This window comes from Lithobates pipiens, unplaced genomic scaffold (genome assembly GCF_037356315.1).
Source record: "Lithobates pipiens isolate NorthernLeopardFrog02 unplaced genomic scaffold, aLitPip1_a1.2 Scaffold_35, whole genome shotgun sequence".
Taxonomy (NCBI): domain Eukaryota; kingdom Metazoa; phylum Chordata; class Amphibia; order Anura; family Ranidae; genus Lithobates; species Lithobates pipiens.
In genome coordinates, this window is record NW_027507811.1 from 4,235,288 (window position 1) to 4,259,194 (window position 23,907).

Consider the following 23,907-nt stretch of genomic DNA (forward strand, 5'->3'; position numbering starts at 1 on the left):
CCATGGGGGGAATCTAGATGGAGAGCAGGGGGGAAGGAAAGACCAGGAGAATGAGAGCCGAGGAAGGTTATGTTACAGCTGTGATTGGCCGCTCTCCTTGTGGATCATATGATGAGCTTCTCAGTGCCAACTCCCGGTTGTTTTGATGGCCAGTACATGCCCGTCTGCCTCTCTCGGGAACAGATTGGCACCCACTGTGTTCAATCACAGGGGGAGCGGGTGGCAATGCGCGCCCCAGACCCGGAAATAGAGATAACATACAGAAAAGGTGATTTCGCGCTGAAGGGCCGCCCTGCTGCAGTACATGTTCGCGGGGACGGTCATGTACATGCGGTTAAGGTTGAAAAATTCCGCTTTCAGCCATCAAGACCACAGTGACCGGGGAATGAGGGCTCTGAGCCTGGAAGTGATGAAATGCTCGTCTCTTCTGGGTTCATTCACCGGAGGGGAGATCCGAGAACTGATCACCCTCCGCTCCATCCGCCATACCGGTCCCGGGCCTGCAGGAGGGGCAGAGGAGCCCGGGGTACATGGTGGAGGTAGTCAGGTGTGGAGGAGGGGGGGGGGTCGGTATCTTTGAAGGAAGGGTGTGGAAGTGGTGGGATTAACGTGTTTCGTCCTGGAAGACGTCTTGAGAAAACAGACCTCTTGTAAGAATTTACACCACAAAATGTACTCAGCCAATGAGAGGTAATGACTTTATTTTTCTCCTGCTATCAACGGCCAACACGGTACAACACTTCATCCATGTCTTTGGTGATCTCTGATCTCCTTATCAACTCTTTCTTCCATGATGAATATCAGTCATGGAGTATATCTGAGGTGTATATCAGGGGGTGCTTCTTCCCCACATGTCCAGCAACATTCATATAAAAGACATTTCCCGCACTCACTAATACACCTCGAGGGGTGTGTGGGACCCCCTGATGTACAGGAAGACAGGACTTCAGTGAGGAACATTTCCCTCACTCAGGACAGGAAAGTGTCTTCTCCCCCGTGTGAGTCCTCTGATGTCTGGAAAGATTGGACTCCAGTGCAAAACGTTTCCCACACTCAGGACAGAAAAATCGCTTGTCCGTTGCGTGAGACTTCAGATGTATGACAAGAGCTGATTCTTTTAGAAAACATTTCCCACACTCAGAACAGAAAGCCTCGTAAGTCCTTTGATGTCTGGCAAGATGTGACTTCTGTGGAAAGCTTTTCCCACATTTAGGACAGGAATACGGCTTCTCCCCCGTGTGAGTTCTCTGATGTATGGAAAGACAGGACTTCCGTAAAAAACACTTCCCGCACTCAGGACAGGAATACGGCTTCTCACCTGTGTGAAATCTTTTATGCTTCCTAAGACTGCCTTTTAACTTGAACCACTTCCCGCACTCATCACAGGAAAACGGCTTATCTGTTGGAAGGACAACACCGTCCCGCACAGTCTGAGGTTCCTCAGGATAAGAGGAATACGATGGTCCGGCACCGTCCCGCACAGTCTGAGGTTCCTCAGGATACAAATTTTTTACAATGTGAGATCTTTCATGTTTAGAAAGATCGGACTTCTGTAAAAAGCGTTCCCCGCACTCAGGACAGGAATACGGCTTTCCTCCAGTATGAGATCTCTGATGTGCGTTAAGACTGTTAAAATGTGCAAAACATTTTCCGCATTTAGGACAGGAATACGGCTTCTCCCCCGTGTGCGATCTCTGATGTGTGACAAGAATTGCTTTCTGTGCAAAACATTTTCCACAATCAGGACAGCAATATGGCTTCTCCCCTGTGTGAGATCTCAGATGTACGATATGATTTGAAAGGCTTATAAAACGTTTTCCACACTCAGCACAGGAATATGGCTTCTCCCCCGTGTGAGATCTCTGATGTGTTAAAAGACTGGACTTTTGTGAAAAACATTTCCCGCACTCAGGACAGGAATATGGCTTCTCACCTGTGTGAGTTCTTCTATGCTTCTGAAGATTGCCTTTCAAATTGAAATACTTCCCGCACTCAGGACAAGGAAACCCCTCATCTGATGGAAGGATGGCACTCTCCCTCACTGTCTGAGGTTCCTCGGGATAAGAGGAATACGATGGTCCGGCACCATCCCGCACAGTCTGAGGTTCCTCAGGATAAGAGGAATACGATGGTCCGGCACCGTCCCGCACAGTCTGAGGTTCCTCGGGATAAGAGGAATACGATGGTCCGGCACCGTCCCGCACAGTCTGAGGTTCCTCGGGATAAGAGGAATACGATGGTCCGGCACCTTCCCGCACAGTCTGAGGCTCCTCGGGATAAGAGGAATACGATGGTCCGGCACCGTCCCGCACAGTCTGAGGTTCCTCAGGATAAGAGGAATACGATGGTCCGGCACCGTCCCGCACAGTCTGAGGTTCCTCAGGATAAGAGGAATACGATGGTCTGGCACCGTCCCGCACAGTCTGAGGTTCCTCAGGATAAGAGGAATACGATGGTCCGGCACCGTCCCGCACAGTCTGAGGTTCCTCAGGATAAGAGGAATACGATGGTCTGGCACCGTCCCGCACAGTCTGAGGTTCCTCGGGATAAGAGGAATACGATGGTCCGGCACCGTCCCGCACAGTCTGAGGTTCCTCAGGATAAGAGGAATACGATGGTCTGGCACCGTCCCGTACAGTCTGAGGTTCCTCAGGATAAGAGGAATACGATGGTCCCGCACCGTCCCGCACAGTCTGAGGTTCCTCGGGATAAGAGGAATACGATGGTCCCGCACCGTCCCGCACAGTCTGAGGTTCCTCAGGATAAGAGGAATACGATGGTCTGGCACCGTCCCGCACAGTCTGAGGTTCCTCAGGATACAGACTTTTTACAATGTGAGATCTTTGATGTTTGGAAAGATCGGACTTCCGTAAAAAGCATTCCCCACACTCAGGACAGGAATACGGCTTTCCTCCAGTGTGAGATCTTTGATGTGCGTTAAGATTTGAAACCCGTGCAAAACATTTTCCACATTTAGGACAGGAATACGGCCTCTCCCCCGTGTGCGATCTCTGATGTGTGATAAGATCTACTTTCTGTGCAAAACATTTTCCACAATCAGAACAGCAATATGGCTTCTCCCCTGTGTGAGTTCTCCAATGTACGATATGATTTGAAAGGCTTATAAAACGTTTTCCGCACTCAGCACAGGAATACGGCTTCTCCCCCGTGTGCAATCTCTGATGTGCTAAAAGATGGCCCTTCTGATAAAAACTTTTCCCGCACTCAGGACAGGAATACGGCTTCTCACCTGTGTGAGTTCTTCTATGCTTCTTAAGATTGCCTTTTAACTTGAAACACTTCCCGCACTCATCACAGGATAATGGCTTATCTATTGGAAGGACAACACCATCCCGCACAGTCTGAGGTTCCTCAGGATAAGAGGAATACGATGGTCCGGCACCGTCCCGCACAGTCTGAGGTTCCTCAGGATAAGAGGAATACGATGGTCCGGCACCGTCCCGCACAGTCTGAGGTTCCTCGGGATAAGAGGAATACGATGGTCCGGCACCGTCCCGCACAGTCTGAGGTTCCTCGGGATAAGAGGAATACGATGGTCCGGCACCGTCCCGCACAGTCTGAGGTTCCTCGGGATAAGAGGAATACGATGGTCCGGCACCGCCCTGCACAGTCTGAGGTTCCTCAGGATAAGAGGAATACGATGGTCCGGCACCGTCCCGCACAGTCTGAGGTTCCTCAGGATAAGAGGAATACGATGGTCCGGCACCGTCCCGCACAGTCTGAGGTTCCTCAGGATAAGAGGAATACGATGGTCCGGCACCGTCCCGCACAGTCTGAGGTTCCTCGGGATAAGAGGAATGCGATGGTCCATCTACACTGTGTGGTGCCGGATGGACATTTGAGGTAGTCGGGTTTTCTCCTGGACTATACTGTGTGATGTCCTCATCTTCTACTTTACAGTCTGGAGACAAAGTGAGACAATCCTCTGAGGTTTTCCTCATCTCCCGTCCATCTACTAAAATAGAAAAATAAAGATTAATCGGAGAGAAATCCAGGAATACAGGACGGGGAACACAGCTCAGGAAAGTGACCAGGGGATTACAGGCTGATATCACCCAGCCCCCGCCCTACTCTGGACCAATCAGTGAGCAGTATGGGTGGAGGAATGGATTTAGTGTTAATGACCCACCTGTGCTGATCTCTGTAGGAGTGTCCTCCTCTATAAATGTCCCCGTTATTCCATCCTCCTCCATAGACTGCTGATCATCCCTCACATACCTCTCTTCTTCTTCTGATTTCACCTCAAATTCTATATCCATTGGATCTCCACTCTAAACCAAGAAAATAAGAGAGAAAATATCATCTGTAAGATAGAAGCTTACATACAAAATCCACACATCTTCATTCGTTCATGTTCTAGATGCTCCGATCCACCAACCTTGTAACAGTGGGGGATGGTGTGATCTTCCTGTGTGGAATCCCGGGAATACAGAGGACGGGGACATCTTTCTGGTTTGTTCCTGGTATTTGGCGGCTCCATCATATCCTTGTGTCCTGAGAACTCCTCCATCACTCCATACTCCTCAACCTCCTCTTTATACTCTTCTTTAACAACAAACTCATCACTCCCGAGGTTTCCACTCTGAATTTATAATAAAACATTCATTGTAACAATCATGCTGTGTATAAATCAGAACTACCAATAATTGTCCCTCATCTACCTGATGATGGTGGGGGATGGTGTGACCTTCCTGTGTGGAATCCCGGGAATACAGAGGACGGGGACATCTCTCTGGTGGGTTTCCATTACTGGATCCATCTGTAGGAAACACACACACTGACTGAATACATTGTTTCTATGTGTTTATCAGATGATGGGGGATCTAGGTGGAGCCTCCGTACTGCTCTCTCCTTTACAATAAAGTCTCCTCTTACCCGGTGATGTGAGGGGCGGCTGATTGGCCATCATGACGTCCTTGTAGAGATCCTTGTGTCCTTCTAAATACTCCCACTCCTCCATGGAGAAATAGACAGTGACATCCTGACACCTTATAGGAACCTGACACACACAATGATACAGTCACCATCCAGACACATCCCTTGTCTGTTACTGGATAATGTCCCAGAATTCCCAGAATCCTCCTCACCTCTCCTGTCAGCAGCTCCATCATCTTCTTGGTGACTTCTAGAATCTTCTCCATGTTGTGTCTCTCAGGTTTTAGGGAGTCACATGGAGGCACTGTGATGGTCATATGATCACCGGACTTCACAAGAGGAAATCTCTGTATTGGAGAACCAATAGGAACATCATGTTAGAATCCCAGAATCCTCCTCACCTCTCCGGTCAGGTCTGTGTTTTATTAATAGAGATAAGAGTGATGTCATGTGACCTCCTCCCAGAATCCCCCTCACCTCTCCGGTCAGGTCTGTGTGTTTTATTAATAGAGATAAGAGTGATGTCATGTGACCTCCCAGAATCCTCCTCACCTCTCCGGTCAGGTCTGTGTGTTTTATTAATAGAGATAAGAGTGATGTCATGTGACCTCCCAGAATCCTCCTCACCTCTCCGGTCAGGTCTGTGTTTTATTAATAGAGATAAGAGTGATGTCATGTGACCTCCCAGATTCCTCCTCACCTCTCCGGTCAGGTCTGTGTTTTATTAATAGAGATAAGATTGATGTCATGTGACCTCCCAGAATCCTCCTCACCTCTCCGGTCAGGTCTGTGTTTTATGAATAGAGATAAGAGTGATGTCATGTGACCTCCCAGAATCCTCCTCACCTCTCCGGTCAGGTCTGTGTTTTATTAATAGAGATAAGAGTGATGTCATGTGACCTCCCAGAATCCTCCTCACCTCTCCGGTCAGGTCTGTGTTTTATTAATAGAGATAAGAGTGATGTCATGTGACCTCCCAGAATCCTCCTCACCTCTCCGGTCAGGTCTGTGTTTTATTAATAGAGATAAGAGTGATGTCATGTGACCTCCCAGAATCCTCCTCACCTCTCCGGTCAGGTCTGTGTTTTATTAATAGAGATAAGAGTGATGTCATGTGACCTCCCAGAATCCTCCTCACCTCTCCGGTCAGCAGGTAGATGATCTCCAGGGTGAGGTTTAGTATCTTCTCAGTCATGTGACTCCGGTCCTCCTCCATCCTCAGTGATGTGGTCATGTGATCTATGCTTTGTTTCTCTGTAGACGGAGAGTGGAGAATTATTAGGACTGTATTGGTTGTACAATGCTGGGATGGGGATATAAGGGGTTAATATGCCGGCTGCCTCCCCAGTGGCAATTAGAACAAGTAGATCAGGATTATCTATAAAAACAAAATTGACCTCCCTCAATATACGATGATGAAGTACAGATCGGGATCGATCAGCTTCTTCCCCGACCACAGTGAGCGGGGAATGACGGCTCTGAGCCTGGAAGTGATGAAACGCTCGTCTCTTCTGGGTTCATTCACCGGAGAGGAGATTTGAGAACTGATCACCCTCCGCTCCATCCGCCATACCGGTCCCGGGCCTGCAGGAGGGGCAGAGGAGCCCGGGGTACATGGCGGAGGTAGTCAGGTGCGGGGGAGGGGGTCGTATCTTCAAAATAAAGGGTGTGGAACTGCCAATTTCACTACAACCCGAATCTCATCTTTCCTTACAAGAGACTGCCAAGGATAGAAGGTGACATATCTCCAATATGAAGCAAATGTCCCCGCCCCTTAAGTAGGGGAAATGTTCTGCCCCTGAAGGGGTTAATCTAGGTTCCCTCATTATATTATTATTATACATGATTTATATAGCGACGACAGTTTACTCAGCGCTTTACAACATTGGGGCAGACAGAACAATTACAATAAAGGGGGGGGGAGGAATCAGAGGGCCCGGCTTGTTAGAGCTTACAATCTAGGAGGGAGGGTCAGGTTATACAAAAGTGTAATAGCTGTGGGGGATGAGCCAATGGAGGAAATAGTGAAGGTGTTAGATGGAGGCAGGATAGGCTTCTCTGAAGAGGAACGTTTTCAAGGACCGCCTAAAAGTGGATACATTTAGAGACAGTCTCATAGATTGGGGCAGGGAAATTCCAGAGGATGGGCGAGGCTCGGGAGGAGTCCTGGAGGAGGATATGGGAGGGAGGTGATGAGGGAGCTAGAGAGTAGGAGGTCTTGGGAGGAACGAAGAGGGCGATTAGGTTGGTATTTTGAGACTAGGCTATAGTGATGTACCCGGGGGGGGGGGGGGGCCGAGTTGTGGACGGCTTTGTAAGTTATTGTTAGTATTTTGAATTTAATTGGTTGAGCGAGTGGCAGCCAATGGAGGGATCGGCAGAGAGGGGTGGCAGACACTGTGCGGTTTGTGAGGTGGATGAGTCTGGGCGCAGCATTCATGATATATGTGTGTATCATCATCTGCTGGAGATAAAAGAAGTCACAGTGACTATGGAGGAAGAGGACGGAACATGACGGGAGGGTTACTGGGTGTAAATAGAAGATAAGATTTTATTACCTCCTCTGCTGCCACTTCCAGCGACGTCTCGTCCCGACTCACTTCTCACCCGGAACTTCCTGTCTGTACCTGACATCACTTCCTGTCTTCCATAGAGACTTCCTGTCTCTATGGTAGAAGTGAGAAGATCACCATCTTGTGGAGCTCAGAGGAACTGCAGCCCCCGAGAACCGTCTTGTAGTGTGAACACGGCCTTGTACTGTGTGTGTATGTACTGTATATCCTTATAGATGGGGTCATCTCCACTCCCACCAAGGGGGAGAGAAATATATTACTGCCTAGTCCAGCCTTTCTCAGCCAGGGTTCCTCTAAAGGTCTCTAGGGGTTCCTTGAGCAACAAACAATTTCTGACTCTCAGTAACAACTGACATCAATGATCTCTAAGGGGGGCAGTCGTCCCACTGATGACGATGTAATAAAGTCCTCCCCCTGACATAAGGGGGTCCTTCTCTTAAATTTCTAGGGGTATCTATGCAGCTTGTGCATGGTTATCATTATGCATGTTGTGGTTTAACCCTGCTCCTCATGCTCCGTTCCCATATACCCTATATTACCAAAAGTATTGGGACACCAACACGCACATGAACTTTAATGGCATCCCAGTCTTAGTCCGTAGAGTTTAATATTGAGTTGGCCCACCATTTTCTGCTATAACAGCTTCAACTCTTCCAGGAAGGCCGTCCACAAGGTTTAGGAGTGTGTCTATGGCAATGTTTAACCATTCTTCCAGATGCGCATTGGTGTGGTCAGGCACTGATGTTGGACGAGATGGCCTGGCTCGTAGTCTCCCAAAGGTGTTCTATTCAGGGGAACTCAGGACTCTGTGCAGGCCAGCCAAGTTCCTCCACCCCAAACTCACTCATCCATTTCTTTGTGGACCTTGCTTCATGGACTGGTCCAAATCATTTGGTGGAGGGGGGATTATGGTGTGGCCAGGCCTTCTTGTCCAATATCAGTGCCTGACCTCAAAAATGAATGTAGCACTATCCCCGTAATAGCCGCTAGATGTTGTGGTTCACCCATCACTTTGCCCAGCCCAGCATTCACTTCTCAGTCACTCAGAGACATGGAACAGTCAGAGAACTTTGTTTTATTGAAGGGATTGAACTTGGATTGGGTTAGGGAAATATGGGATGCCCATCAGAATTGACAAAACTTGCTTGGGACAACTATATACACGCCATCTCACCTCCTGCACATCGCTTCCTCTCTAATCTTCAGGCACACCTAGCACAAAGTGGTTAGGCCTGACACTAGCTCAGCCAGGCCTTTAGCAATTGCCCTGTGCAGGCAGGGACCGTGGGCCCCTAGAGTGTAGCAAAAAACTCAGTCCAGTAACCCATCTTCAGGCCCTGCCAGCCCTCCTGGCTGCAGCTGTCTCTTTCCACTGCCCCTTTTTTACCACAGTCCACTCTTCTGGTTCTGCACCCATCTCAAACTGAAAACTCACAACTCTCTCGGGTGTGCCTCCCCAGTCCTCCTGACTGTGCCTCACTCACCAGCCCTTCTGGCTCCGACCAGTTGTCCTCCCTGGAGTCTCTCAGCAGTGTTCTCTCCGGCTGTCCTCTCCCTGCTCACTCCTGTGCCTCTGTTCCAGGATCTCTTCTCTTTTCCTGGATGCACCCGAGCCTAGGCCCAAGGTCACCCCCCTGCCCAGACTGGGGAGCTCCCTGTAGGCCCCAACAGCCTCAGCACTCTCTCACTCCATCTCTTTCACTCGACAACTCCTCCCCAGCTGGGCTGACCCCGGGTATTCGAGGAGGCCGGCCCTCTGCCAATCCAAGTTGGGGATTGATCAGGGCTCCTCAGAACACGCCAAGCAGCGCCACCTCTCCTCCTCTCTTTCTAGCACCTTTTATAAAGAGGGAGGAGACAGTGATGATACCTGTGAGTCACCCAGCCCTGCCCTGAGCCACTCCCAGCCCAGAATGAAAACAAGCAGGCCTAGCCACCAGCTAGATATATACATTTTAATAGCTTGCGCATACCCAAAAATTGGGTAATATTGAAAATCGTTATATTTAGGTGCTGCAACTCTAAAATTGAAATACTCAATTCAACATCTATGTATACTATATATACAAAAGTGAGCAATCCTAACCAGTAAGTAGGGATGAGCCGAACACCCCCCGGTTCGGTTCGCACCAGAACTTTCGAACTGACCTAAAATTCGTGCAAACTTTAGAACCCCATTGAAGTCTATGGGACTCGAACGTTCGAAATAAAAAGTGCTAATTTTAATGGCTAATATGCAAGATATTGTCCTAAAAAGGGTTTGGGGACCTGGCTCCTGCCTAAAATGTTTTTAAAAACTGCAGTTTTTTCAGGAGCACTGATTTTAATGACGATTAAAGTGAAAAAAAGTGAAATATTCCTTTAAATATCATGGCTGGGGGGTGTCTATAGTATGCCTGTGAAGTGCCACGGGCTTTCCCGTGTTTAGAAGAGTCCCTGCACAAAATTACATTTCTAAAGGAATAAAAGTCATTTAAAACTGCTTGCGGTTTTAATGTAATATCTGGTTCCGGCAATATGGATGAAAATCATTGAGAAAAATGGCATGGGTAGCCCCCCCTGCCTATTACCAGCCCCTTTGGGTCTTGTATGGATATTAAGGGGAACCCCGTACCCATATTAAAAAAAGGAAATGCGTGGGGCCCCCAGGCCCTATATACTCAGAACAGGAGTATACAGTTGGTGCAAACAAGACAGGGACTGTGTAGGTTTGTTGTGTTAAAGTGGTGTTGCCACCAAAAAATAAAAAATTGTTTATAATTCTTTAAAAAAATGTAAAAAAAATAATTTTTTTACTCACCTCTAAATACCTGTTGCTAGGGGGTCCCTCGTAGTCTGCCTTCTTCCTTGCTGGTGACCTCAATTCCCCTTGCGCCGCACAGTCATCTGGGACCTGTCACGTGTGCGGCGTATCACGGCGCCCTGCGCCGCTCGCGCATGCGCAGTGGGTGCCTGGCTGTGAAGCCACAGACAGGTGCCCACAGTACGAATGACGGCACCACGAGCGGAGCGGGGAACGAGGGGGGATTTGTTCTCCCGCATCGCTGGACCCTGGGACAGGTAAGTGTCTGATTATTAAAAGTCAGCAGCTGCAGTATTTGTAGCTGCTGACTTTTAATTTTAGTAGGAGACGTTTGTAAGTTGGATGTTTGAAAGTAGGGGCCTGCCCTATATGCTCTGCAGAAATTTGGGCCTAAGGTGTTGGTGTTGCCACAATACTGTAAGCTCTCAAAGTGACTCTTGGTAGGCGCTGGAGAGCCCTGCTGTGAACAATTATATCAAGAGTTGTAATTACATGCCATTGATGAACAGTGGTAGAAAAATAGGGCCTTTGGTGGTTGTGGTAGTGGTGCTGGTGCCACAACACTGTAAGTTCCCACAGTTACTCTCGGTGGGCGCAGGAACGGGCCCTGCTGTGAAATATTATATCAAGAATTGTAATTACATGCCCCTGTTAAACAGAGGCTGAAAAATTGGGCCTTAGGCACTGTTTGCTGTTGCCACAACACTGCAACCTCTCCCAGATACTCTAGTTGGAGTGCAGGAATGAGCCCTGCTGCAAAGTATTGCATAAAAAATTTAAATTACACGCCCCTCTTAAACAGGAGCAGAAAAATTGGGCTGGTGGCACCGGTGCCACGACACTGCAACCTCTCCCATATACTCTATTTGTAGTGCAGGAATGAGCACTGCTGCAAAGCATTGCATCAAAAATTTTAATTACACGCCCCTGTTAAACAGGGGCTGAAAAATTGGGCTAGTGGCACTGGTTCTGGTGCCACGACACTGCAACCTCTCCCATATACTCTATTTGTAGTGCAGGAATGAGCCCTGCTGCAAAGCATTGCATCAAAAATTGTAATTACACGTCCCTGTTAAACAGGGGCTGAAAAATTGGACTGGTGGCATCACCCAGAACCAAAAATGTTCTTCCAAGATATCAGCGGAGGAGGAAGAGGATAGACAGTCAACATAACAGGACAGTCACTCAGCATCGGCATAGGCAGTCTTGAAGGGATGTGATATTTTAAAAAAAATTATTCTGTTACATCAGCTTCAGGTGCTTGGTAGCTGGTGGTGATCCAAGACTGATTCATTATGAAGGTCAGTCGATCAACCGAGTCTGTGGACAGGCGAACCCTGTGATCGGTTACAAAGCCACCAGCAGCACTGAAGGTGCGTTCCAAAAGAACGCTGGATGCAGGACAGGCCAGTAGCTCAATTGCATACTGTGCAAGCTCTGGCCAGTGATCCATCCTCAAGACCCAGTAAGCCAGAGGATTTTCGGTGGGAAAGGTGTCCAAGTCTGACCTTGCCCCTAGGTATTCCTGCACCATGTAAATCAGACGCTGGCGATGGTTGCTGGAACCGATCATACCTTGGGGCTGCGGACTAAAAAAATTGTCTGAATGCATCGGTCAGACGGCCACCTTCTCTACCGCTCCTTCTGACTGATGCCTCAGCAACACGTTGTCCAGGACCAGGAGTTTGTAACCTCCCAGTCTCTGGGAACGCGTTGCACAGACCTTTCTGCAAGGCCTCCCAGAGATGTCTCATCCTCTGCGATGGCAAGATAAGGTCCACAACCTTACCCTTGTACCGTGTTCAAGGAGAGTGGCCAGCCAGTAATGGTCCCTCTCCTTGATCCGAAGAATACGAGGGTCCTTCCGCAGGCATTGCAGGATCAGGGAGGCCATGCACCTTAGTTTAGCTGAGGCATTCAGTCCGGAGTCCTCTGGGTCACTAAGGACAACATGATCCGCAGCCACCTCCTCCCAGCCACGTTCAAGTCCATGGGTTTCTTGGGACTGTAAATCATCCCTACAAGACTGCTACTGCTGAGTGCCAGGCTCCACCTCCATGCTGACACAATCATCCTCCTCCTCCTCCTGTGTGATGGGTGACACAGCAGGAACACTGTCTGGATAAAGGGGGCCTTGAGAGGCAAGGAAGTCCTCCTCTTCCTGCCTCTGTTCTGCCTCAAGTGCCCTGTCCATTATTCCACGCAGCGTATGCTCCAACAGGTAGAAAAGAGGTACATTGTCACTGATGCAGGCACTGTCACTGCTCACCATCCTTGTGGCCTCCTCAAACGGTGACAGGACAGTGCATGCATCCCTGATCATGCTCTACTGGCGTGGTAAGGAAAAACCGAGCTCCGCTGGCCCTGGTGCCGTAGTCGCACAGGTACTCATTGATGGCCCTCTGCTGTGTGTGCAACCGCTGCAGCATGGCCAACGTTGAGTTCCACCTGGTGGGCATGTCACATATAAGGCGCTTCTTGGGCAGGTTCAACTCCTTTTGGAGCTCAGCCAGCCGAGCACAGGCATTAAATGATCGGCGGAAATGCACAAAAACTTTCTTGGCCTGCTTCAGGACATCCTGTAAGCCCGGGTACCTGCCCAAGAACCGCTGCACCACCAGGTTAAGGACGTGAGCCACACAGGGCACATGGGTCAGTTGTCCCTGTCGGAGGGCGGAGAGGAGGTTGGTTCCATTGTCGCAAACCACCAATCCTGGTGTGGCGTCAACCACCTCTTGGCCTGCCCCTTCAGAGCTGACAAAATATCTGCCTCAGTGTGGCTCCTGTCCCCCAAACAAACCAGCGCAAGCACGGCATGGCATCGTTTTGCCTGCATACTTGCGTAGCCCATTGAATGCCTACGGAGCACCGCTGGTTCAGAGGACAGAGCACTGGCAAAGGCCATGGAGGAAGCAGAAGAGGAGGGGGTGGAGGAGAGAGGTATGTCACAACCAGTAGTAGCATTTTGGAGGCGTGGTGGCGGAACAACCTCCAACACTACTGAACCTTGTCCTGCATCCTTCCCAGCTGCCAGAAGAGTGACCCAATGGGCCGTGAAAGACAGGTAATGTCCCTGTCCATGCCTGCTGGACCATGAGTCAGCGGTAATATGCACCTTACGGCTGACCGCCCTGTCCAGCGAGGCAAAGACATTGCCTTCCATATGCCCGTAGAGAGCCGGAATCGCCTTCCATGAGAAAAAGTGGCGTTTGGGGATCTGCTACTGAGGAACTGCACACTGCACAAACTCACAGAAGGGGGCCGAGTCTACCAACTGAAAAGGTAGCAGTTGAAGTGCTAGCAATTTAGCCAAGTTAGCATTCAACCGCTGGGCATGTGGATGGCTGGAAGTGAACTTCTTTCTACAGTCCAGCAGCTGGGGCAGGGAAATTTGCCTGCTACAATCGGACGTGGGTGTACTGCTAGCAGAGTGCCTGCAAGTACTTGGCTGTGACACACCTAATTCTATACCTTCATTCCTCTCAGTGCAGGTTTCAGAGAGGACTGAAGGTCTAGTGGGGTTGGAGATCCCAGCTGAGGAGGAGCAAGGAGAGGTCCGCTTTGTTCTTTGGTGTGGGTCTTTGAGGTAAGCTTGCCAACGAGCTGCAGGTCAACATATGTCTGGTCAAGCATGTGGTGCCCAAGCAGCTGATGTTTTGGCCACGCGAGATACGCTTGAGACATATGTTGCAAATAGCAGCGGTGCGATCTGATGTACTTGTCTCAAAAAAGACCCACACCAGAACTTTTTGAATAACGCGCAGAGGCAGCGCCCTGCACAGGCGGAGCTCTGCGGTGTGATTCAGTAGGTGTGCTGCCCCTAAGCTGGCCCCCGGAGGGCATCCTGCCTCATTGGAGATGTGCCTCCTCCTCCTCCCTACCAGCCACCCACGTGGAGTCAGTGCCCTCATCATCCCCTACCTCTTCATCACTGGAGCAAACCTGGCAGTATGCTGCAGCTTGTGGAACATGACTGCTAGATTGCTGTCCTTCTTGAGCATCCCCTCTCTCTGCGCTCACGCTACAGCCTTCCTCTAGCTGAGTATCATCATCAGAGCCTACAAAACACTGGGCATCCTCCTGGAGCATGTACCCAACACTGTGCTCAAAGAGTTCGGGGGAGTCCTCAGGAGGACGTGGTGGGTCTAGGGAAGGAGTCACTGATGATGACATTAAGACGAGGGAAGAGGATGCGTTGGCAGCTGCTTTGCTAGTACCCTGAGCCTGGGTGAGAGAGGATGAGGAGGATGAAGAGGGCTTGGTCATCCAATCTACCAAGTCTTCAGCATGATGCGGATCAACACGTCCAGCTGCCGGAAATAAAGACAAGTCTGTCCCATGGCCACGTGCTGATGACAATGCACCGCGTCCATGACCAGCACTGTTGTCTCTAGACACAGAGCCTGCTTGCCCTCTTTTATTGGCTCGTGCCTGTCTGCCTCTCCTTGTTGGCCTTACAGACATGGTAATGGCCTGCAGGGAGATGGGAAAACCAGCAATCGGGTAGTGTATATTGTGCTGGAGGCACAAAACACCCACTAACTCCTGCAGATGCCTTTATTATAGAACACCAGCAATTAAAGGGTAGATACCGCTGTATACTGTGCTGTGCTGGAGGCACACAACACCAACTAACTCCTGCAGATGCCTTTAATATAGAACACCAGCAATAAAGGGTAGATACAGGTGTATACTGTGCTGTGCTGGAGGCACACAACTCCAACTAACTCCTGCAGATGCCTTTAATATAGAACACCAGCAATAAAGGGTAGATACAGGTGTATACTGTGCTGTGCTGGAGGCACACAACACCCACTAGCTCCTGCAGATGGCTCAATTAGAGAAGAGCAATATAGGTAGATACAGGTGTATACTGCGCTGAAGGCACACAGACAACACCCACTAACTCCTGCAGATGGCTCAATTAGAGAAGAGCAATATAGGTAGATACAGGTGTATACTGCGCTGGAGGCACACAACACCAACTAACTCCTGCAGATGGCACAATTAGAGAAGAGCAATATAGGTAGATACAGGTGTATACTGCACTGAAGGCACACAGACAACACCCACAAACTCCTGCAGATGGCTGAAGGCTCAATTAGAGAAGAGCAATATATGTAGATACAGGTGTATACTGCGCTGAAGGCACACAGACAACACCCACTAACTCCTGCAGACCCTGGAACACTACACAAGGCCACCGTGCTGGCGGCCTTATATAGTGTGGGGCGTGTACTACACAGCCTGAGCTATAATTGGCCACAGGCATCCTGCCTGTGGCCAATCATGGCTCTCCTCGCTGCCGGCGCTGTGATTGGCCAAGCATGCGGGGTCATAGTGCATGCTTGGCCAATCATGAGCCAGCAATTGTGGGCTGTGAGCGCCACACGAATTTGGTGTGAACGGTCCATAACGTTCGGTATTCGCTGAACGGGCGAACAGCCAATGTTCGAGTCGAACACCAAGCTCATCCCTAGCAGTAAGTTATCAAAGCAGTGAAAAAAAAAATAGGAAAAAAATCCCTATAATAAAGTCCATATCAAATAATCAAAGAAAATAAATATATAGTGAATGTCCATGTATATTCCCAGTACAAAGCATGGATATCCGTAACGTTCAGCAGCGTGTTTACTTATATCAGAATAGGAGAAATTAAAGCCTCTTACCGGAGGGGATGGATCCCAAATTATAAGTGTAGCACTAACCCCCAAAGGAGCTGCGTGTTTTATTCGGGCTTACCGTTACCTCTTCTGCTCGCCTCTTCATCTTAGAGGGTCCCGTGGAAAGTAGCCCTAATGAAGATATATCAGACATGTGGTCCTTTTTGAAGATTTATTTAGGGGTAACACCAAAGAAAGACACAAGACACAGTCCTTTAATAGAGGGTTAGGGGATAAGGGGAAGTTCAGGCACCTGGTAATTGCGGGTTAGAGCTATCAGTCAGATCCAGAGGACAAACAGTTCCACAGACTGGATCCAGCAGTCACCAGATAGGCCCCTCTCACTTGACCTAGCAGCCGATGATATGCCAAACAAAGTCTCTGCCACAGACTTGTTAATGAAACTTAGTGGTTCTTGAAAGTAGATGCACAACAAAGTCTCTGCCACAGACTTGTTAATCGAACATAGAGATTCTTGAGAGTTTTTAGGAAGAACTACCATACAGTATCAGATTCTTTCAGCCAACCCGGCGATACTATAAGGATATCGATCCGGGATGCCTCCTCAAACTGAGTTTCCAGGCTCCTCCAGAGACACCAGCCTTGCACTCGGTCCTCCACTGTAAAAGTCCTCCCCTAGATCCTTCAGCTTTCCTCAGCTTCTCCCCACAGGCGAGACAGCACAGGACCACCCCTAGATCAGTAAGCCCCAAAACATTCCTGGGCCTACACTCTCAGTTGCAGAGCCTCGGGCCAGCAGGCCCCGAGGTACAGGACCAGGCGTCACAGACCCTAGGCCAGGAGGGCCCTGGGGTTGGGATCATGGACCCCAGAAAAACACAACGAACCCTGAAAAAATGGCATCGGTACCTTAAATACCCTATCCCAGAATGTTCCCAGTCCATGCTTCTTATAGGGAAACACGTCATGTGGAGAAACTATCTTTGAATTCCGTGACTGGGTCTATATGGATTTTCTTTGTTGGGTTTGTAAAGTTTCTCCTTCTTTAATCTCACACATGCTGGAGAGCATTAAGCAGACCCCCCTGTGAAGTTGGATAGTATTCCTTAATCTCTGGTGGAGTAATCACTACAGCGGGAGGAGGTCTTTTCGCATTGGAGCTGAAAGATTAGGATATGTTTGAGCCTTATCATTTTGGATCCATCCCCTCTGGTAAGAGGCTTTAACTTCTTCTATTCTGATATAAGAAAACACACCCCTGAACATCACGGATATCCATGCTTTGTACTGGAACTATACATGGACATTCACTATATACTTATTTACAGTATTTTCTTTGATTATTTGATGTGGACTTTATTATAGGGTTTTTTCCTATTTTTTTCACCAATTTCATAACTTTATGGTTAGGATTGCACACTTTTGTATATATACTGTACATAGCCACCAGCTATGCCTGCCTATATTTCCCTGCTCTATAGAAAAATCTAAACGTCTAGCACCTACCTAACTGTCCCATAGACACACTCCTAAACCTTGTGGACAGCCTTTCCAGAAGAGTTGAAGCTCTTATAGCTGTGAAGGGTGGGCACACTCAATATTGAACCCTACGGACTAAGACTGGAATGCCATTAAAGTTCATCTGCGTGTACAGGCAGGTTTCTCAATACTTTTGGCAATATAGTGTATGTCTATTAGGGGTGCGCACCTTCACTGGGCTCACGATTCGATTATGATTATCTGGTCAACGATTCGATTCGATTCCGCGATGCATCACGATTACCGACGAGCTCCCACTTCCGCTTGGACCGCCTAGTGTCTTTTTATTAAAAGTCAGAAGTTTCACTTTTTTTTGTAGCTGCTGACTTTTAATAAACATAAAATTGACTGGAACTCCGCTTTGAATTAAAAATAACCTCACTCCCTTAAAGTGCACTACAAGGTACAGACATTCACACACGGCTGCTGGGAGGTCAGGAGGGATAACAATCCACAGCTTACAAACAGCCCTGTGAAGTTCCCTGTACCATCTCTGTGCTGACCAGTGGCGGCTGGTGCTCAAAATATTTTTTTTGGGGGGGGGGGGGCGCAAACAAACTGAAAAATACTGAACCTCCCCCATCAAAACGCAGCCACTGTGCCCGTAAAACGCAGCCACCTGTGCCCGTCAAACGCAGCCACTTGTGCCCGTCAAACGCAGCCACCTGTGCCCGTCAAACGCAGCCACCTGTGCCCGTCAAACGCAGCCACCTGTGCCCGTCAAACGCAGCCACTTGTGCCCGTCAAACCCAGCCACCTGTGCCCTTCAAACGCAGCCACCTGTGCCCTTCAAACGCAGCCACCTGTGCCTGTCAAACGCAGCCACCTGTGCCCATCAAATGCAGCCAGCGTGAGGTGTAAGTAGACTACAAACCCATTTGTACTCTACTTGCTGTTACATTGCATGATGTGCCCTGCTGTATTTATTAAAAAAAGTATGTGCTTTTTTAAGAAATATGTCACTATACTGCATTCCACAGTAAATACATCCCGATCATAGGCCGTGCCCGGTGTTGTGCCGAGAATGGTTTCCCCGTCTCAATCTGTTCCCCCTGGCTCTCGGCTCAGATCGGAACTATATGGAAGGAGTAATAATATTGTACCATATATATGTGTGGATGGACTAATACATACATTATATATATATATATATATATATATATATATATATATATATATATATATATATTATGTGTGGATGGAGTAATACATATATGTGTATAGAATAGACTAATAATATTGTACAGGGGACGGTGAAAATGTGATTTGCATTCGGGGTAGAGGAGGAGGAGGAGCTGCAGTGCAGAGGGCTGGACAGGCGGAGTCCTGATCTGAGCCGAGAGCCAGGGGGGAACATATTTCGACGTGGCAACCATTCTCGGCACAACACCGGCCCGCCTCTCGCCTCCCTCCTCTCAAGTCTCTTGAGTTTCAGCGGGGAATTCTCAGCCCCGCCCGCTGACTATAGTTATCATATCAAAAGAGAGAGCGAGCGGGGCTAAGAATTCCCCGCTGACGTCAGGACTCGAGAGACGTGAGAGGAAAGAGGAGGGAGGCGGGAGGCGAGAGGCAGGTCGAGCTCGGCACGGCACATGATCGGGATGTATTTACTGTGAATTTCGGTATCAAGTGACACGTTTTTTTTTAAAAGCACATACAGCTGGGCACATCATTCACTGCAAGTCGCCATTTATTAAAAAAAAAAAAAAAAGTCATTTTAAAACTATGCTCGGAGTGCTTTCCTGGGAGGGGCGGGGCAAGTTTTTATGACGTCACCCGCAATCGATTTTCCGGTCCGTATGCATCGATGCACCTGAATCCCGATGCATCGATTCATTTCAGCACCCCTAATGAATACTGGGAATAATGTATCTTTAATAACACAGAATTACACTATATCTACAATTATATACTTCTACAGATCACATCTCAGCTACGGGTAAAACTACCCGACTCTTCTATTACAGGCCACTAGAAAGAACTATAAAATAATCGGAGATCACCATTTGCAACGGTTGGGCGTATGATCGTCACATTTGATGAACACATTTTTTAAAAACAGACCTGTAAGTGTTTGTGAAATCTTCCACCACAAAATGTACTCAGCCAATGAGAGCTAATGACTCCATTTTTATTTTAAAAGGTGTAGAGGGCCAATCTTTTAAGTGTTGGGGTTAACGTGTTTCGTCCTGGAAGACGACTTGAGAAAACAGACCTCTTGCAAGAGAATAATAGACCTCTAAGTCTCCATAGCACAAAATTGTACTCAGCCAATGAGAGGTAATGACTCCATTTTTATTTTTCTCCTGCTATCAATGGCCGACACGGTAAAAGACTTCATCCATGTCTTTGGTGATCTCTGATCTCCTTATCAACTGTTTTTTACATGATGAAGCCATGGAGTATATTTGAGGTGTATATCAGGGTGTGCTTCTTCCAGAAACATTCATATACAAGACATTTCCCGCACTCATTAATACACCTCAGGGGTTGTGTGGGATCCCTGATGTACAGGAAGACAGGACTTCAGTGAGGAACATTTCCCTCACTCAGGACAGGAAAGTAGCTTCTGCCCCGTGTGAGATCTCTGATGTCTGGAAAGATTGGACTTCAGTGTAAAACATTTCCCGCACTCAGGACAGGAAAATGGCTTCTCTGCCATGTGAGACTTCAGATGTGTAGCAAGAAATGTATTATTTTCAAAACATTTCCCTCATGCCTTGTGAGTCCTTTGATGTCTGGCAAGATGTGGCTTCTGTGAAAACCCTTTCCCGCATTTAGGACAGGAAAACGGCTTCTCCCCCGTGTGAGATCTCTGATGTGTGACAAGAACTGATTTCTGTGCAAAACATTTTCCACACTCAGGACAGGAATACGGCTTCTCCCCTGTGTGAGATCTCTGATGTGTGGCAAGAACTGATTTAATTGCAAAACATTTTCCACACTCAGGACAGGAATACGGCTTCTCCCCTGTGTGAGATCTCTGATGTGTGGCAAGAGCTGATTTAATTGCAAAACATTTTCCACACTCAGCACAGGAATAGGGCTTCTCCCCCGTGTGCAATGTCTGATCTGCTGAAAGATGGCCCTTCTGATCAAAACATTTCCTGCGTGCCTCGTGAGCCCTTTGATGTCTGGCAAGATGTGGCTTCTGTGAAAACCCTTTCCCGCATTTAGGACAGGAAAACGGCTTCTCCCCCGTGTGCGATCTCTGATGTGTGACAAGAGCTGATTTCTGTGCAAAACCTTTCCCACACTCAGGACAGGAATACGGCTTCTCCCCCGTGTGAGTTCTCTGATGTGTGGCAAGAACTGATTTCATTGTAAAACATTTTCCACACTCAGGACAGGAATAGGGCTTCTCCCCCGTGTGAGTTCTCTGATGTGTGGCAAGACCTGATTTCATTGTAAAACATTTTCCACACTCAGGACAGGAATACGGCTTCTCCCCCGTGTGAGATCTCTGATGTGCTGAAAGATGGTCCTTCTGATAAAAACATTTCCCGCATTCAGGACAGGAATACGGCTTCTCACCTGTGTGAGATCTTTTATGCTTGTTAAGATTGCCTTTTAACTTGAAACACTTTCCGCACTCAGCACAGGAAAATGGCTTATCTGATGGAAGGACGGCACCGTCCCTCACAATCTGAGGTTCCTCAGGATAATAGAAATACGATGGTCCATCTACACTGTGTGGTGCCGGATGGACACCTGCGGTAGCCGGGTTTTCTCCTGGAATATTTTGCTTATGAGATCTCCAATGTCTGATAAGAAGTGATTTGCATGCAAAACATTTCTCGCACTTAGGACAGGAAAAAGGCTTCTCTCCCGTGTGCGATCTCTGATGTATTAAAAGATTGGACTTCTGTGTAAAACGTTTCCCGCACTTAGGGCAGGAATACGGCTTCTCACCGGTGTGAGTTCTTCTATGTACATTAAGATTGCTTTTCCAATTGAAAGACTTTCCACACTCAGGACAAGGAAACACAACATCATCTGTTGGAAGGACGGCACCATCCCTCACAGTCTGAGGTTCCTCGGGATAAGAGGAATATGATGGTCCGGCACCGTCCCGCACAGTCTGAGGTTCCTCAGGATAAGAGGAATACGATGGTCCGGCACCATCCCTCACAGTCTGAGGTTCCTCGGGATAAGAGGAATACGATGGTCCGGCACCGTCCCGGAAAGTCTGAGGTTCCTCAGGATAAGAGGAATACGATGGTCCGGCACCGTCCCGCACAGTCTGAGGTTCCTCAGGATAAGAGAAATATGATGGTCTGGCACTGTCCCGCACAGTCTGAGGTTCCTCAGGATAAGAGGAATATGATGGTCCGGCACCGTCCCGCACAGTCTGAGGTTCCTCAGGATAAGAGGAATACGATGGTCCGGCACTGTCCCGCACAGTCTGAGGTTCCTCGGGATAAGAGGAATACGATGGTCCGGAACCGTCCAGCACAGTCTGAGGTTCCTCAGGATAAGAGGAATATGATGGTCCGGCACCGTCCCGCACAGTCTGAGGTTCCTCAGGATAAGAGGAATACGATGGTCCGGCACCGTCCCGCACAGTCTGAGGTTCCTCAGGATAAGTGGAATACGATGGTCCGGCACCGTCCCGCACAGTCTGAGGTTCCTCAGGATAAGAGGAATACGATGGTCCGGCACCATCCCGCACAGTCTGAGGTTCCTCAGGATAAGAGGAATACGATAGTCCGGCACCATCCCGCACAGTCTGAGGTTCCTCGGGATAAGAGGAATACGATGGTCCGGCACCATCCCGCACAGTCTGAGGTTCCTCAGGATAAGAGGAATATGATGGTCCGGCACCGTCCCGCACAGTCTGAGGTTCCTCAGGATAAGAGGAATACGATGGTCCGGCACCATCCCGCACAGTCTGAGGTTCCTCGGGATAAGAGGAATACGATGGTCCGGCACCATCCCGCACAGTCTGAGGATCCTCAGGATAAGAGGAATACGATGGTCCGGCACCGTCCCGCACAGTCTGAGGTTCCTCGGGATAAGAGGAATACGATGGTCCATCTACACTGTGTGGTGCCGGATGGACATTTGAGGTAGTCGGGTTTTCTCCTGGACTATACTGTGTGATGTCCTCATCTTCTACTTTACAGTCTGGAGACAAAGTGAGACAATCCTCTGAGGTTTTCCTCATCTCCCGTCCATCTACTAAAATAGAAATACAAAGATTATTACTAGACATGAGCTGATTGGTTCCCCTAAACCAGGACTCCGCCCACATCAGGCAGCTTTGTCTCTGAGGATCTTACAATTCCCCCCCTCAAGGTAACTAGTAAATGGGTCCTCTGATCTCCTACCAGATCATTTCTTTATTCATGGACCTTAGTCAGAGAGTGAGGAAACAACGAGAACTGTCTTCTATAGGAGTGACAGTGATGAGGGGATTATAGGACGAGTGTCCCCTCCCCCTCTATCACTCATTGCCATCTTCCCAACACAAGAAGTCCTGCACTTCCTTATTTACTCCATGATTTAGTCATGAATAACAGCGGGGCTGAGTCCCACCAGAGGTCAGAGAGTGAGGATGGGGGGAGAACAACCAAGATGAAGACTGGACTGATCCTGAAGACCCCCATCATTGGGTTATTGACTCCTCCCTCATTATCACTTTCTGGTTAAGGTTCTAAAGTTGGAGGAAGTTATCACATTATTATCACCATGTAAAAGTCTGTGATCCAATCACATCATCCGATATAAAATGTCCAGCTGGTAGGAAATGGGTGTAACAAAAGAGAATACATATTATGTGTATATATAGCAGTGGGGGGAGGGGAGAGAGCAGAAGTCAGGAGTATGTAATGTACAACATAGAGAATATAGTGCAGGGGTCAGGAGTATGTAATGTACAACATAGAGAATATAGTGCAGGGGTCAGGACTCATAATAATATTGGTGGCTTAATGTTTATCTGAGACAAGTTGCAGAGGTCCCACACTGCTGCCTCCCATCTCCTGAGACTGCACTCAGTGACTTGGGTCTGAGACTATACAGACATATCCCTCCACCCGGCACAGCCAGCAAATAACAGCACAAGTAACCCCAGGAGAATTCTTCTCTCAGAGATCTTACTAGAACCGGGCATGGGGTGGAAGACCCCAGAAACATACCCCAGATGCCTGGGTCTAGTAACGCCTATGGTAAAATACAAAATTTTGCTGCCAGCTGAACCCCAGAATCTCCATAAATCCAGTCTAGCCACTACAGATCCGTGCTATAGTTGAATGACAGCTACAGCCCGGACCTGCTTTGCCGGGATGATGTCTATTGACGTCGCCCCGTGCCCGAGCGGCCTGCGCACGGCGCGCTCTGTGATTAGCGAGTCTATGAGACTCACTGGATCACAGATCGGAGTAAGTGGTTGATCACGACCCCTTATCACGTGATCAGCTGTCAGCCAATGATAGCTGATCATTTGATGTCAACAGAGCCGGTAATCAGC

At 48.6% G+C, this 23,907-nt stretch overlaps 4 protein-coding genes across 4 annotated transcripts in view; 2 read left to right on the top strand and 2 right to left on the bottom strand.

Moving 5' to 3' along the window:
• The window catches only part of LOC143955596 (uncharacterized), a 464,194-nt gene that overhangs the window by 116,411 nt on the left and 323,876 nt on the right, over window positions 1-23,907 (top strand). The window lies entirely within an intron of this gene.
• The window catches only part of LOC143955715 (uncharacterized), a 263,796-nt gene that overhangs the window by 104,448 nt on the left and 135,441 nt on the right, over window positions 1-23,907 (top strand). The gene's annotated exons all lie outside the window — the stretch shown is intronic.
• On the bottom strand, window positions 685-23,890 carry LOC143956125 (uncharacterized). The gene is made up of 3 exons (XM_077466258.1): window positions 20,179-23,890; window positions 16,143-16,148; window positions 685-3,269 (listed from the first exon to the last, which is right to left on the bottom strand). Exons 1-3 carry the CDS (start codon window positions 22,687-22,689, stop codon window positions 966-968), a joined length of 4,821 nt encoding a protein of 1,606 aa, XP_077322384.1. The 5' UTR covers window positions 22,690-23,890; the 3' UTR covers window positions 685-965.
• On the bottom strand, window positions 3,969-8,006 carry LOC143955850 (uncharacterized). The gene is made up of 7 exons (XM_077465967.1): window positions 7,455-8,006; window positions 6,035-6,150; window positions 5,109-5,243; window positions 4,897-5,020; window positions 4,683-4,780; window positions 4,400-4,603; window positions 3,969-4,292 (listed from the first exon to the last, which is right to left on the bottom strand). Exons 1-7 carry the CDS (start codon window positions 7,528-7,530, stop codon window positions 4,089-4,091), a joined length of 957 nt encoding a protein of 318 aa, XP_077322093.1. The 5' UTR covers window positions 7,531-8,006; the 3' UTR covers window positions 3,969-4,088.

Bases quoted from the DNA above. Each gene is read 5' to 3' on its own strand.
- LOC143956125 (XM_077466258.1), bottom strand. From the start codon at position 22,689: ATGTGGGCGGAGTCCTGGTTTAGGGGAACCAATCAGCTCATGTCTAGT.
- LOC143955850 (XM_077465967.1), bottom strand. From the start codon at position 7,530: ATGTCAGGTACAGACAGGAAGTTCCGGGTGAGAAGTGAGTCGGGACGA. The intron at 5,021-5,108 runs GTGAGGAGGATT...TGTGTGTGTCAG, and splicing joins TGGAGCTGCTGACAGGAGAG to GTTCCTATAAGGTGTCAGGA. The intron at 4,781-4,896 runs GTAAGAGGAGAC...TGTTTCCTACAG, and splicing joins GCCGCCCCTCACATCACCGG to ATGGATCCAGTAATGGAAAC.